The 16,075-nt window shown below is 35.9% G+C and overlaps 1 protein-coding gene and 1 pseudogene across 7 annotated transcripts in view; one reads left to right on the top strand and one right to left on the bottom strand.

Moving 5' to 3' along the window:
* Positions 1–16,075, top strand: part of FERMT2 (FERM domain containing kindlin 2) — an 80,259-nt gene that overhangs the window by 47,106 nt on the left and 17,078 nt on the right. For 4 of the 7 annotated variants that reach the window (XM_077909312.1, XM_077909314.1, XM_077909311.1 and 1 more), the window contains exons 4-8: positions 1,995–2,129; positions 9,324–9,356; positions 9,684–9,909; positions 10,175–10,277; positions 11,762–11,869. In XM_077909312.1, the coding sequence (XP_077765438.1) occupies positions 1,995–2,129; positions 9,324–9,356; positions 9,684–9,909; positions 10,175–10,277; positions 11,762–11,869 (605 nt within the window). The remainder of the gene's footprint in view (positions 1–1,994; positions 2,130–9,323; positions 9,357–9,683; positions 9,910–10,174; positions 10,278–11,761; positions 11,870–16,075) is intronic. The other 3 variants (XM_077909318.1, XM_077909317.1, XM_077909315.1) reach the window with 1 other exon arrangement.
* On the bottom strand, positions 825–6,053 carry LOC144320597 (homeobox expressed in ES cells 1 pseudogene; annotated as a pseudogene).

The following is a 16,075-nucleotide window of genomic DNA, read 5'->3' as shown; positions in this document are numbered from 1 at the left end:
AAAATTAGTGAAGGAAATATAAATGGCTAAAAACTCTTGATGTACAACATCACTAGTAAATAAGGAAATGTAAATTAAAACAAGGAAATATACTATTTTTCAAATAAGCTAAGCTTTAAAAAACATGTCCATCTTGCTCCACTTTTGCCTTAAAATTATTATAAACTTTTGATCTGGTAATTCCACTCCAATGAATTCTTGAAGAAATAAAATGTGGAGAGATATGTACACAGATATATGTTTGTAAAATCATTATTTATAATGGGCTCAGTATTAGAAGAATGGTTGAATTATGCTACATTTACGCAGTGCAATTTTATACATCTGTTAACGTAATCTCTTACTTACATAGCCATATTCCATTTTTCAAGAATGTGTTTTAAATGACTCAATTATTTATACTTTCATAATTTCCAAATTTCTACCATAATTGCAATTTTTTAATTAGAAAAAAATTAATACTTAGCGCTTAATGAAGTACTTGTTATGCCAGACCTTGTTCAAGGAACGTTACCCATATTAATCATTTAATTTTCACAACAACCTCCTGAAGTACTAATATTCTCATTTAACAGATGAAAAAACTCAGATATAGATTTTATATATTTACTTGAGAGAAAGAGAGAGATCATGAGCAGGGCGGAAGGGCAGAGGGAGAAGGAGACCTCATATTGAGCAAGGAGCCTGATGTGGGATTCAGTCACAGGACTCTGGGATCATGATCTGAACCAAAGACAGACACTTCATTGACTGAGCCACCCAGGTACCCTTGGGTTATTTCTAGTTTTGGCTTTTTTTTTTTAAAGATTATTTATTCATGAGAGACACAGAGAGAGGGAGAGGCAGAGACACAGGCAGAGGGAGAAGCAGGCTCCATGCAGGAAGCCCGATGTGGGACTTGATCCCAGGTCTCCAGGATCACGCCCTGGGCTGAAGGCGGCGCTAAACCACTGAGCCAGGCTGCCCTGTTTTGGCTTTTATGAGTAATTCCCTAGTTTTGGCTTTTATGAGTAAATCTATTACATAATGTGCTTTTATTTTCTTGAGTAAGTAAGTAGAAGTGATATGGCTGAGTTGTATATGTTTAACTTTATAAGAAACTGTGAAACTTTAAAAAATTTGTCTCATTTCCCATTCCCACTGGCTGGGTATGAAAGTTCCAGTTCCTCTACATCCTCACCAACACTGGCTATTATCAATCTTATTAATGTTGGCTACTCTGACAGGTACCTAATGCTTTCTCATAGTTTTAACTTGCATTTATTTCCCTGATCAATATTGTTGAGTATTTTTTTTAAGATTATATTTATTTTAGAGCACGAGCAGAAAGAGAGGGAAGAGAGAATCCCAAGCAGACTCTGTGTAGAGCCCCACATGGGGCTCAATCCCAAGACCCCGAGATCATGACCTGAGCCAAAATCAAGAGTCAGACACTTAACAGACTGAGCCACCCAAGTGCCCCCAATAAAACACAACAGGTTTTTGTATATTAATTTATTTTATTCTACAACTTCATTGAATTTTATTAACTGATTAGTTCTAACAGTTTTTTTTATTGGAGTAGTTAAGGTTTTCTATATATAGTATTGTGTCATCTGTAAATAGCAGTTTTACTTCTTCCTTTCCAATTGGTATGTTTTTATTTTTTTCTTGCCTAGTTGCTGTGGCTAGGATATAAATCTTAATTTTTTATGGTTTTAGAAAAACAAATACATATATAAGAATTCTAGTATATTTTCTCAGTACCCCCAGCAGATGGTTATTTCTCTACTTTACGGTTACTACACTTACTACAAAGCTATGAATTGAACGCTTTGGTAGATTATTTTTAGAAGTACCATACTTCAGTCTTTTGAGTAACATTAATATTTGGCAAAACATAAACATACACAGAAGGAAATTATTAATTCTTATATTGGATGGATTTGCCAGGTGTAAAGTGTTTAAATTTTCCATTACACTACTAAAATAATCTTTCTTCTTTATTTTAATAGATATCAGACACCCTGAAGAACTTTCTCTCTTGAAAAAACCCAGAGATCCAACAAAGAAAAAAAAGAAAAAGCTAGATGACCAGTCTGAAGATGAGGCACTTGAATTAGAGGGGCCTCTTATTACTCCTGGATCAGGTGAGACTTTGTTAGACTAAGCAAAGGATACTGTGAGAACCATGCATATATCCATATGATTGTGTTTTTTTGACAAATGATTTACATAGGTTTAAGAGAGTGATCATTTTTTAAAAACTTTCCGTCAGCATTTTTCCCCTGCAATCATGAAATCACCACCAGGCACTGTCGTGTGCAAATCATCATGTCAAGTGTCTGTTAATAGCTGCATCAATAAAAAGGAAGGCTGGTTCTCTGCTCAAGAATAATTAAAAGGGGGGCAATAACTTTGTATTGCAAAAAATTGGACAGTGTTTTATATTTAGTTCTTTTTTCTGTATTCTGTGAAAACCACAGTTACTTATTTAAGACATTATTACTACTCTGGGTTATTTAAAACCTCTATGCTTTGCATGTGTTGGTCCCTTTGGCTTTCCACCTTTTTCCTTTAAGACTTTGCCCCTTTAAGAAGCTTCCTTAGATTTCCTTCTATTACTTTCCCAACCTGAATTAAGTATCCTTCTCTTCTAAGACCAGACTTTTCTGTGTTTAGTATCATACTGCATGTTCTCACCTAATAAATTGTGAGCTCTCGGCATGATAGAACTTTCACATTTTTGTTATCAGAACCCAACTCAGCATATGGCATCCAGGAGGAGCATAGGCAGTGTCTTTTGGGTAGCTAGATGACTAATTAAAGTACATGGTTCTTTAGTCCTGGGCATATACAGGGACTGGACATCCTTATTCGTAAGTTTTTAGGCTAATTGAAAAACAGTTACTGTACTTAAGAAGGTAATATATAAGTGCTAAATGAAATTACAGAAAGTAGGATTGCAGGAATTTGGAAGACAAAACAATTCCAAACAGGGTATATTTACTTTATAGGTTGAGGAACTGAGTTTGTGAATTAAGCTTTTAAAAAGTTGCAGTGGCTAGGACTCTGATGGTAAGAAAAGGCAATCCGGACAGACTGATCTTGACAGTGAACATTTTGGTCAAAGAATAGTTACAAGATGTTAATAAACTGGTTGAGCCAACTGACTGGGGGGAGACCTCAAGGAACTTCAGGATTACACGGAGGATAAAGGAGAATAAAACAATGTGCCTTTAATTAGAGTAGGGTTAATTTAAAAATTCAATTAATACATGAAGATTTATGTTACTGAAGGCATCTGATAGGGGACACCATCCCTTTTTCACTTAGTTTATAGTGTAAATGGGACTAAGTAACTGCAGGGTGGGTTTTTGTTTTTGTTTTTTGAGGTGTTATATACAGTAAAGTGGACAAATTTTAAATTATAGTTGAATATTTACAGATGTATACTCCATCTAGTTTGTATGCTTCCATGACTTGTCAGCACCTTAAGTCAATATTTGAACCAAATATTGAAAAACATGATCAGATGCATACTGTTTCCCTAAATACAGGTCCAGGTATCTCAGTATGTGATACCTTCATGATTTCAGATGCCTTGCTTCGCAAATGTAAATGTTCCTCTACTGCAGGTGTGGTGAGGATTAAATATATACTCTTCAGGCTTGGTTTCCGTTAGTTCCTCCTTTTTGAATTGTGAGCATCTCAGTGTGAGCATGGCCAGTTATACTCAGTAAGTGATAACTGTTATTTAATGTATACTTTATCTTTCATTTTTCCCTGTGATTTTGGTGGTATTAAAAGCAAAGAACCTTACAAGAAGTATGAAATTTATGGGGTGCCTGGGTGGCTCAGTCGGTTAAGTGTCTGCCTTTAGCTGGGTTCATGATTTCAGAGTCTTGGGACTGAGCCCCAAGTCAGGCTCTGTGCTCGGCAGAGAGTCTGCTTCTCCCTCTCCATCAGCCCTTCCCCATGTGCCCACATTCTCTTTCTATCAAATAAAGAAGTAAAATCTCTAAAAAAAAAAAAAAAAAAAAAGTAATTTGCCCAAGGTTTATAATAGAGGGCAGAGCTAGAATTCAAATCCAGGTCTATCTGGCTCACACTCCTGTTACTAACCATTACATAATATCATTTCTCCAGTTATATTTAAAGTAAATACTGTGTGAATAGTAGTTGGAACATTTGATTAAAATATTAGCATATAAATTATACTTTAACAAAGTTTAATTTTTTTTTAAAATGTAATCTTTCAAGAACCATCATGAATGAATTGATTCTCAGACTTTTTTTTTTTTTTTTTGATTCTCAGACTTTAGTCAAATTCTTACATAGAATATGACATATTCTAGGAGTTCTTAAATACCTTGCTTTCACAACTGTGCTCAGGTGGTATGCCCTTGAGTGCTTCACCACTTTACTGAGGAAAATACCAAATCTCTAATTACCTATGAGGGAGGGAAATGAGCCTGATCAGCTGGGGAAAGAGTTTTTCCAAGAAACAATTAACTTTGTAGTATAGTACTGACTTAAGAATTACTAATTTCAGGATTTACTATATAAGTAGAATTAGAAAATTATCTCATTAGAAATTTTTCTTAAAAATCTTAAAGGCAGTTTAGACAAAGAAAAATTCTGGGTTCTAAGATAATACAGAAAGTAATGAATACTTTGCTTGTTTGGCATTGTCAGGAAAATCATTTATGCAAGACGCCATTTTTCCTATTTGGAGTTTGCCATTTTTAAGCAGCAAAAACATTTAAAAAAATTTTTTAAGCAAACTAAATTATTAAATTTGCTCACTTTAAAACAGCTGGCTTTTTTTCTGAAAATATTCATTAAAATACGTGGCAAAGGCCTTTAACTAAAAGTGCCCAAATATAATAGGGACCATGTTATAATATTGACAATATATTTTTAGAAAAAAAAAACAGGTTATATACGTAAAAGAAAACATATTTTTAACACTTGATATTGCTTCTTCATATTCTGTAATTGTAAGATTTCATGTGTTTAGTTTTCTGTCTATTCCAGGAGATCTGTATTGAAATTTGTTTTCACCATTGAAAACAGCGATTCTCTATGGGATTTTTTCAGCTGTGCATGCTGATTTTGGAAACAGATTTGGATTCTGTCTTGTTCTAGATTCAGTTTTGAGCGAAGTCTTCTCCAGTATTAATACCAGCATTACTCATAGCATTTACTGTAAAGACATTTTCCAACACTTCAGTCTGGTTTTGACTAAAAGCAGTTCTTGGTCTTCGGCCTCTATACAACTCAGCCCTCTTTTCAGAAAGACAGTCTTTCTGAGGCTGAGTAATTTTCATATTTCAAATATCTTTTTCTGGTACTGGGTGATGCATAGTACAAGGGAATGAGATCCCATTGGGAAGGCTCAGGATATGTAGACATAGGTTAACATCTTTTGCTGAGGAACTACAGGTGTCTGTCTGTCTAGGGCCTGTTTCATTGATGGAACACAGGCTTTCTTCTGGTCTTGTCCTAAAATGCTCTCAATTGAAAAGGAGCAGGGTGAGGATTTGCTTTCCCCAAGCCATGCACCTTCCCGGAGGCTGGGAGACATCTTTGCATGGGCTGCACAGGGTAGCTCTGGCCTCTCCTTGCCTCTTGACTGACTCCGCCCCACGTTTACAGTTGGGATCTTCCTGTAGTTCATTCCAGGCTCCCTGAAAACATTTTTGTAAACTGTTCTTTAATTATAAAAGTATGCTCACAGTAAAAATTCAAATATTACAGAATTATGCATTCATTTTTGTCTTTCATGAAAGCGTGGTTTTGGGGCTCCTGGGTGGCTTAGTGGGTTAAGCGTCCAACTCTTGATCTCAGCTCAGGTCTTACTCTCAGGGTTGTGAGTTCAAGCCCCATATTGGGTTCCATCCCTACTTAAAAAAATCAATAAATAAAAATAAATTTAAAAATTAATGGGCAGCCTGGGTGGCTCAGTGGTTTAGCGCTACTCTCGGCCCATGGCGTGATCCTGGAGGCCCGGCCAGGATCGAGTCCCACGTCGAGCTCCCTGCATGGAGCCAGCTTCTCCCTCTGCTTGTGTCTCTGCCTCTCTCTCTCTCTCTGTTTCTCTCATGAATAAATAAATAAAATCTTAAAAAAAAATTTTTTTTTAATTTTTGAAAAAAAAAGGACTGTTATACATTTGTAATTTATGTTTTTGCACTTGGAATAACATTAATGGATCTTATAATCCTTTAATTATAGAAGTCCTACATTCATACAGTCTGATTATAAAAAATTCCAATAGTATAGAAAACCTACTAAACTGAATGTGAATATTCCACTTCAACTTACTCCCTTGCTGCTGTGAAACTCTGTTGTAAACAGTTGGAGTACAACTTGCGAGTACCTTTTCTATATGTTTATATTTGTGTCTAATTATGTTTTTTATGACATGAATGAGAGTTTAGTAAATACTGTATATTCTGCAATTTGAGTTTTTCCGTTGAACAGTAGATTTTGGTGATCTTTCTGTGTTGGAATAAAAGGTCTCCCTAGTTCAATATAAATAGTGTCAAAATTTCCGTTTAGGAAATGTATATTTAACTGTTTTCCTACCTAGATGGTATTTAATTATTCTATCAAATATACTCCAGAAAGTCTCCCAGAAGTTCAAATATACACCATAAAAGTGTAAAAGTGATAGTTTTACACTCCCATCAACAGTACATGAAAATGCCCCTTTTCCTACCTTCTGACTGATAATACATGTTGTAAATCACTACTGATTTTTGCCAGTATGTCAATAAAAATATCTCAGAATTACATTTTTAGTTGCCCTGATAAACACTAGTATGAATAATAGTTGAGTAATATATATTATAGTTTTTAATTTTGTGATCTTTTTACTGTACTAAAGTTTTACATTTTTTATGTAGTCAGATTTGTAATTTGCTTTATAGTTTTGGGCTTTCACCCTTGGTTAAGAAAATCACAACTATTACAAAAATTCTTCTATATTTCCTTTTTATATACTTTTATATAATTATTTCATATTTATGTGTTTTAATTCATCTGTAATGTCAACATTTGTTATTTTCAATTCACCTGCAGTTTGTTTCCTAAGTATGGTAGGAGATTGATATTTTGATGGAAATTTTCTAAAATGTATTAAATACTTTCACACTCTGTTTTAAAAAAGAATAAGAATGTAATTAGTAACCATAGTAACCAAGTTATGAGGCAGATTCTAAAGTTACATGGGGTTTTTAAGATTTGTAGTAGGTGGCCCAAGACTGTAGTGCTTTGTTGAACTCACTCTCCCCTCCTCGCAGTTTGGGTTATCCTTCCACATAGTTGAGCAAGCTCCTATTTGTTGTTAACTAAGTATCTTAGTTCATCTTATCCTTAATAACTTTCTACTTCAAATATGTTTTAAATTGAGCGATCAGAAACACAAGGCAGTTGGGATTGTCACTGAACTGAGACTTAGAAGGAATATAAAATGCATTAACCCTCTGTCCCAGCATTGAATTGGGAAATAAGTACAAACATACCTGTTGGAAGGCACATTTGCAGTAGCAATGGCGTAGCTGACAAAATTCTAAACAAATCACACCAATTGGAAATGGCTTAAATAAGTTATGGTACCCAGGAGGTGGTGTGTATCGCTTCAATCAGACTGGCTGATTTATAGCTTGGCTCTGAAACTTAATAGCTTTTGACATTGGACAACTTATTTAACCTCTCTGTGCCTCAGTTTGCTCCTCTAAAATGAGAATAATAGGATTGTTGGAAAAACTAACTGAATTATTATCGTGGAGTGCCTAACAGGGTAAGAATAAGAGCAGTGAGGTGATCACATGTGAAGTGTAGAATATACAAAGTCGAGGAAATTGAGAAGGCAGAGAATTGATGGGGTGGCTGATTCTATTAAATATTGTATAATTTAGGGGAATATATTTTGTTTTAGAATCTTTATAAAATTGTCAATTCTACCTTTAATTCTGAATAGTCCATCAAATTAGGAATGAATTTTCAGTATTCTGACATTCCTAGTAAAAGATTTATTTGCTATATCTTTGAAATATACAATGAGAAGATTTTGCCTGGAAGATAGTGTTTTTCTATTCCTTATTTATATATATACTCACTATAGCAAGATTATTTTTTGCCCACTTAAGCTGGAGTAATGTTTTCAGCCCTTTTAATTAGTATGGGCTGCCCAAGTAACCCTTTCACAAAATGCCTTTGTAGTTTTAAAGTTCAAGCGTTTAAGGATATCACTGACTATCGCAATGTTCTTTAAAGCTAATAAAGAATTGACAGCTTTCTTTGTTGCTTATTTAACAATGTTTAGGTACTGCAAATTGCTTTACTGACTAATAACATTGGGAGAACACATAGGGACATCAAATGAGATACCATGTGGCTAGAAAGATTTTTTTTTTTTTACTTTGTGTGCTCTTCCTAGACTAGGTCATGACAACTATAAAAATCTCTAGCATGACTACCTCTGTTTCATAGGGAATTGTTTCTGTCATTGCATGGAGTAATTGTTTTTATCATTGCATGGAGGGGTTGTTAGAGTGGAAGGGAAATTCCTAAGCATATTCCTAAATTAGATAAGGGAAAACAGTCATTCTCTTTGCATCCTCCATTTACACATTTTCTTTTTAAAAATTATGACTGAAAACAAACATAAAAGGGTTAGGACTTCGAGGGAAGGTTCTTTTACTTAACATTATTCTGAACTTTGAAGTCTTAATTTAATCCAGTCTCCTTAATTTTTGTAATTTAAAATGATGGAGGATATATTGTCAGTTGACTAAGTCAACAAGTTTTAATTAATGTAGCCTCTACTACATGTATGTCCCTGTTGAACACTGAGGAATTGGAAGATAAAATACCCCTGCCTTTGGGGCTTAATTATAAAATGTATCTTTGTTTGCAAAACTTTATCTTCCCGTTTGCTTTACTAGTTTATTTGTAAAGCTGTTGGAACCAGTTCAGCTATTAACTGAGAAAATGTTAACATAAAATTGTTCTTAGTTTATGTGCATTTATTCAGTTACATCAAGCTGTCTTAAAACAGGGTGTGGATTTCAAAGAGTGATAAACGTGGATATGTTTGTCACTGGATGCTTGACTAGAGCACTTCATTTTTTTGAATTGGACAAAAAAACTTATGTTACAGTTTTTAAGATTCTTTACTCTTAAATTCATCTAAAATATTTACTTCGGTTTATAATTCACATTAGGAAAGTCTGTTTTTCTTTTTTCCATTTCCTTTTCCTTTTCATTTCGTTTCTGTCTTCTGTTGTTACCTTTCCTTTACCTTCTGAATTCCTGTCTTTCCTTTCCTATAGGCACCGATGTTCTTTACATTGGCCCTCTGAAAGGTGAGCCTTGCCACAATTAAAAACTTGATCTGTCTGCTTCAGCTATATTCTTAACATTTAGCTTCTAATTCCCTTGAACTGTTTTCCCCAGAATTTCTGCCAATGTAATTATATTCTTTTGACCTTGTTATTTATTATATGTTCTAATGTTGTACAAGTAGAATTAAAGTTAATTTTACATGTTTTCAAGACAGGTAAAATAATGTACTAAGCTCTTCCATAATGAAACTTTTGTTTCACAATTTGCGTTATATAGCATGTATTATTAAAAACTAAAATTCTGTACTTCATTCATACTTATTACCTATTTTTCATGTTATTTATTAGGAAGTATATATTCAAGCCCAGGACTTTACAGTAAAACAATGACCCCCACTTACGATGCTCATGATGGAAGCCCCTTGTCACCAACTTCTGCTTGGTTTGGTGACAGTGCTTTGTCAGAAGGCAACCCTGGTATACTTGCTGTCAGTCAGCCAATCACATCACCAGAAATTCTGGCGAAAATGTTCAAGCCTCAGGCTCTTCTTGACAAAGCAAAAATCAACCAAGGGTAAGTTTTAAAATACAGAAACATTGAGGGACGCCTGGGTGTGGTTCAATCGGTTAAGCTCTGACTCATTATTTCAGCTTGGGTCATGATCTTTTGGGTCATGGGATTGAGCCCCACATCAGGCTTGTATACACGCTGTCTCTCAAATAAATTTTTTAAAAATTAATGAATTAAAGACACACTGAAGAATTTCTTTCTCCAACTAGAGGTAGAAATATTTTATTAATCTTGTCTTGCATTCCACTGCTCTTGTTAATTTGTCCAGGTGGCTTGATTCCTCAAGATCTCTTATGGAACAAGATGTGAAGGAAAATGAGGCCTTGCTTCTCCGATTCAAGTATTACAGCTTTTTTGATTTGAATCCAAAGGTACCGAGGGTTTAGAGGGATCTCTTTTTTTTTTTGGTTCATTTGGATGTTTGTTTTTTAGAATTGATGGGGTAAGTAATCATTTGTATATAGAACATCTGAATAATATTACAAACCCAAGCTTTAGACAAAGGCATCTGTATTTGAAATAAGTATTGTGTTCCTAGGTTGGGAACATAATTAAACTTTTTCTTTTTTGTTAAAATAATTGAATTTTTGGTTGATTTGTATTTTAAATGCACTAGCTTGGTACTATAGAATTGATAAAGTTAGTTTTAGGGATTTTTTTTTTTAAGTCTCTCTTTAAGCTGTGATTTTAGTAAAATAAGAGTTTCTGGAAAAAAAAGTGTTTCTGAAATAGTACCTTTTCAATGACTTTCAAATTTCTAATTATAAATCACAAGATGTTGCTTCAAAGAAAAACTAAGTCTACATTTCTTCCTACTTAGTTAGGCAAACATTGTTATATATTTTTACTATCAAATGACTGCATCATCTGTCCTACTGAAATACTTTGCTTTTCTGAGAAGAGTAAATTTGATAAGAAATCTTGGAGTATTTTTCCCTAGAAAACATATGGCATGGTGTTTTGGATCTTTTGCTTCCTTATTATCGTTCTTAGGTGAAAACCTCTCTTGGCTACTTCTCATCCTTTTCATGTCTAGATTATAGTATAGATTTTAATGTATATGCTTACCATTTTTTATTATGTGCTTAAGTAATTCTTTAACGGTAAAATGTATAATTTGGAACTACAAAAAACAGTCTTAGTCCCCTCAGGCCATATCATGTCTCATTTCAGTAAAACCAAAACTGTTTTGGGAACGTAAGTTATATTTGCTAGGGAAGGGGATGCCATATGTTTTGTTACCACTCTAAAATAGTATTGCTAGTACATTACTATTAATTTTTATTAACATAACTAAATGGATAATTCAGTAACATATAAGTAAATCTTTACCACAAGTATATATATGTACTCTGTATTTCAGATTCTTAATATAATTACTAAGGACCTAGTACTTTGTCTAAGTATGCTTTTCCATAGTGAGCAGGGTGTTCCCTGAAGTAACTTACTCCCTGACTGTAACATTTTAGTGTGGCAGGTTGCAATAACAAGTGAAAATCAGTCACTTGTACCTTACTTTAAATGTCTCTCAAGTTAGATTCATTTTGTTAAGAGCTCTGTAATATCTAATTATTATTTCCCTGTAAAATAACATACAGAATCTTATTTCTAATACTGAGTAATAATATTTTGGCATATTTTTAATGTCATTTTTAATGGAAAATTAGATGTGGGAATATATAGATATACCTAACCCGATAGGTATCCTTGTTATTGAGCATTTGATACTGTATAAAAATCCCAGAAAAAAAGTATATTAAAACTTTTTGTTAAGCTTTGAAAGTGAATATTCACTTTTCAAACATTTTTATGTTAAGGGTGATGTAGTAAAAAGATTGTGTCTCTTTTGCTGCAGTATGATGCAATCAGAATCAATCAGCTTTATGAGCAGGCCAAATGGGCTATTCTCCTAGAAGAAATTGAATGCACAGAAGAAGAAATGATGATGTTTGCAGCCTTACAGGTAGTGGAGAGTATTGGTAAATGGGACTTTCAAGGGAAAGAGTAGGGGATTATTTTTAAATAAAGTAGCATTGTAATTCCAGTAGTATTTTGATAGTGTTTACTTTTTGCTGTGTGGAAACTGAATACACTTAAAGACAAATCCATGAATTTAATTTTTTTGTCATCTCATCTAAGAGTTTGGTGGTGGTGTACTGTTAGTGGTATACTTAACAGCTATTTTTCTGTATCCTATAGGAGAAATACATTGTCCTACCTCTAGATATATAGTAGCTTAACACTACCCCATTTTCCCTTAGAAATGGGATCTGTGTTGAAAATCACATTTCTAAAATGAAGCTTATTACTTGCATAATTTCCTAAGTAGCTGGGGATGATAATGTTTGTTAAATGGCTATAGCAAAAATAATACATTTTAAAGGTGATAAAATAGTGAAACTAAACATAAAAAAGTTTTTAGAATGATAATCCTTAAGAAGTAGGTAGCTAATATTTTCCTTATATTAAACCAGTGTTACCCCAAAAGTGGTTCTGAACTGCATATCAACTTTTTCAGAATTACAGTAGTGCTTATTTAAAAATTATCCAGGGCAGCCCGGGTGGCTCAGCGGTTTAGTGCCGCCTTCAGCCCAGGGCGTGATCCTGGAGACCCGGGTTAGAGTCCCACGTCGGGCTCCCTCTGCCTGTGTCTCTGCCTCTCTCTGTGTCTCTCATGAATAAATAAATAAAATCTTAAAAACAAAAAATTGTCCACTTCACTACTGCTGTCCTCTAATAAAATAACATAGGGTGGCATCCACAAATCCGCATTTAAGAGACACTGAGGGGATCCCTGGGTGGCGCAGCGGTTTGGCGCCTGCCTTTGGCCCAGGGCGCGATCCTGGAGACCTGGGATCGAATCCCACGTCAGGCTTCCGGTGCATGGAGCCTGCTTCTCCCTCTGCCTATGTCTCTGCCTCTCTCTCTCTCTCTCTCTCTCTGTATGACTATCATAAATAAAAAAAAGAGAGAGAGAGAGAGACACACTGAGCTGCATGCAGTTGACCACTAGATTAAGTCATTCTTACATTTTAGATTGAGTGAGGCTTTGGTGAATGCTCTCAGATTATGGTAGAATTCTGAATTCTGGTTTTGTGTAAAGTTCTAACAAAATTGGTGTTCTTTAAGTACAGGAGGCAGAGGTGACATTTAGTTATGAAAAGCTTTCACTGTGGGGGTGTCTGGGTGGCTCAGTCGGTTAAGCATCTGCCTTCTGCTTCATGTCATGATTGTAGGGTCCTGGGATGGGTCCCCCATGTGTGGGGCTCCCGGCTCAGTGGGGAGCCTGCTTCTCCTTCTCCCGCTGTCTCTCTGTCCCTCTTCTCCCTCTCCATCTGCCCCTACCTCCACTCATTCTTGCGCGCGTGCTCTCTCTTAGGTAATAAAAATCTTAAAAAAAAAAAAGATCAGGGTGCCTGGGTGGCTCAGTTGGTTAAGTGGCTGCCTTTGGCTTATGATCCCAGAGTCCTGGGATTGAGCCCTACATTGGGCTCCCAGCTCTGCGGGGAGCCTGCTTTTTCCTCTGCCCAGTTTATATGTTCTTTCTCTTAAATAAAATAAAAATCTTTAAAAAAAGAAAAAAAGCTTTCCTTATGATTTTATTTTCTTCTCTTTAGAACACAAATAAAAATGCTCTTAATCTTCTAAATGCTTTTATGCATCCAGGAAGGTTTTCTGTTTAAGACTCCTAAAATTGTCCTTTGTGATGGAAGAGAAGCCCCTTTCTTCTGTTATATGATGAAGGAAAGGAATTGAAACAAAGCTTACACAAGGAAAATCTTTCATGATAGATGAGTTAGTTTAGATAGACTTGCTTAATCAACTAGTTAAGGGTCTTCTGTTGTGTTTCTAGATAATTCAGACTATCTGAAGAATTTCTTGAATTAAATTCTGGAGTAGGGTCGCCTGGGTGGCTCAGCGGTTTAGCACCTGCCTTCGGCCCAGGGCATGATCCCGGAGTACCGGGTTTGAGTCCCACGTTGGGCTCCCTGCGTAGAGCCTGCTTTACCCTCTGCCTGTGTTTCTGCCTCTCTCAATCTGTGTGTCTCATGAATAAATAAATAAGATCTTTAAAAAAAAAGTTCTGGTGTAATTTTACTCAGAGTACCTCACTTGGTTTATGGCTTTCTGCCTACATCTTTCTCACTTAGAATATGGGCTTATAATTTTCTAGTGAAGGTTTTGCAATGACAGAATAATACATATAAAATATATGTCGGGGGGACACCTAGGTGGCTCAGTGGTTGAGCATCCGCCTTCAGCTGAGGACATGATGTGATCCCTGGTCCAGGGTTTGAGTTCCACATTGGGCTCCCTGTGAAGAGCCTGCTTCTCCCTCTGCCTGTGTCTCTGCCTCTCTCTGTGTCTCATGAATAAATAAATCTTAAAAAAAAATGTGTATATATGTATACACATACACTCATACATATGAGTTTCACATATATATGTGTGTGTGTGAAACATATATGACATGTGTGACATCTATATGTGTGTGTGTGAAACTCAGATTTTTTACATAGTATTTATCTTTTTATTATAAAAGTAATGCACTTAAAAAATACCAACAGATACGAATGTGCCTGGCACATAGGTGCTCAAAAAAATTTGGTGAGTGAGAATATAGCTGACCCTTGAACATGGGTTTGAACTGTATGGGTCCACTTACATGCAGGTTTTCTCAAGTAAATATAGTCCAGTAAATGAAGCAGGCTCCATGCAGGGAACCCAATGCAGAACCCGATCCTGGGACCCCAGGATCACACCCGGAGCCGAAGGCAGATGCCCAACCACTGGGCCACTCAGGTGTCCCCAGAATATGTGTTAATTGATTGCTTATATTATCAGTAAGGTTTCTAGTCAAGAGTAGACTATCAGTAAAGTTTTAGGAGAATCAACGCCCCTCCCCCCATGTTGTCCAAGAGTCAAAATGTACACACAGTTGTATTTTCACAGAAATGGGATTATTTTGTAGCTTTCCCTCACCCACTGTACAGCAGATGTTCCATTTTAGTGCAGTAGAAAATGCCTCAGAAATCATGAATTTTAATCTGTGGAAACGGAATGTCCCAAAGCATAGGTCTCGGGGACCATTTTAGAATCTAGATTTAGAGTGGCTGCACCAGTTCACAGTGTAAGAGGGTTCCCTTTTCTCCGCATCCTCTCCAACATTTGTTGTTTCCTGCCTTGTTAATTTGCCCCATTCTCACTGGTGTGAGGTGGTATCTCATTGTGGTTTTGATTTGTATTTCCCTGATGGCAAGTGATGCAGAGCATTTTCTCATGTGCATGCTAACTCTGGGAAACGAACTAGGGGTGGTAGAAGGGGAGGAGGGCGGGGGGTGGGAGTGAATGGGTGACGGGCACTGGGGGTTATTCTGTATGTTAGTAAATTGAACACCAATAAAAAAATAAATGAAAAAAAAAAAAGAATCTAGATTTAATGAGAGAACTCTGGACCAAAACCCCCCTGAATTCTTAGAAGCCTTCCCAGAGACTGTCCCAAAGGCTCTAGGAACCCATCCAGTACCAGAAGGGGGAAACTTTGAAAAAACGGCAAGGAAATGTCTAGTATTTTTATCTCCGACATACCGTACACTCTGAATTATTTTCTCCTTGGGGCTTCTGTTTCCTTGTGTTTCATGAATCTACATAGTATAAAGAAACAAGTAATTTAAGGTAAGGTGTGTAGGGCACCTGAGTGTGTCAGTCGGTTAAGCTTCTGCCTTCAGGTCATGATCCCTGGATCCTGGGATCAAACCCTGCCTTGGGCTCCCCGCTCAGCAGGGAGTCTGCTTCTCCCTCTCTGCCCCTGCTCATACTTCTCTCTCAAAAATAAATAAATAAAATCTTTAAAAAAATAAACTAAGAAGGTGTAAATAAAGAAATAGGTTAGTAACACTGTTTTGAAGCAGTTACGTTCAAGTCTGTATTATAACATTTAATAGATACCCCATGCACCTCTGAAAGCAAAGCTGGATTTTATGACCAGTCCCATTCATAGCCAGGGTTTCTTCAGGATAACTTTTTTTTTTTTTTTAAGATTTTATTTATTTATTTGAGAGACAGCACGCATGCTTGAGCAAGCACAAGCAGGGGGAGAGGCGGAGGGAGAAGCAGATTCCCTGCTAAGCAGGGAGCCCAATGGCAGGGCTTGATCCCAGGAGTCCAG

Source organism: Canis aureus, chromosome 9 (assembly GCF_053574225.1).
Source record: "Canis aureus isolate CA01 chromosome 9, VMU_Caureus_v.1.0, whole genome shotgun sequence".
In the NCBI taxonomy this organism is placed as follows: domain Eukaryota; kingdom Metazoa; phylum Chordata; class Mammalia; order Carnivora; family Canidae; genus Canis; species Canis aureus.
This window is presented reverse-complemented; position numbering and strand designations above follow the sequence as displayed.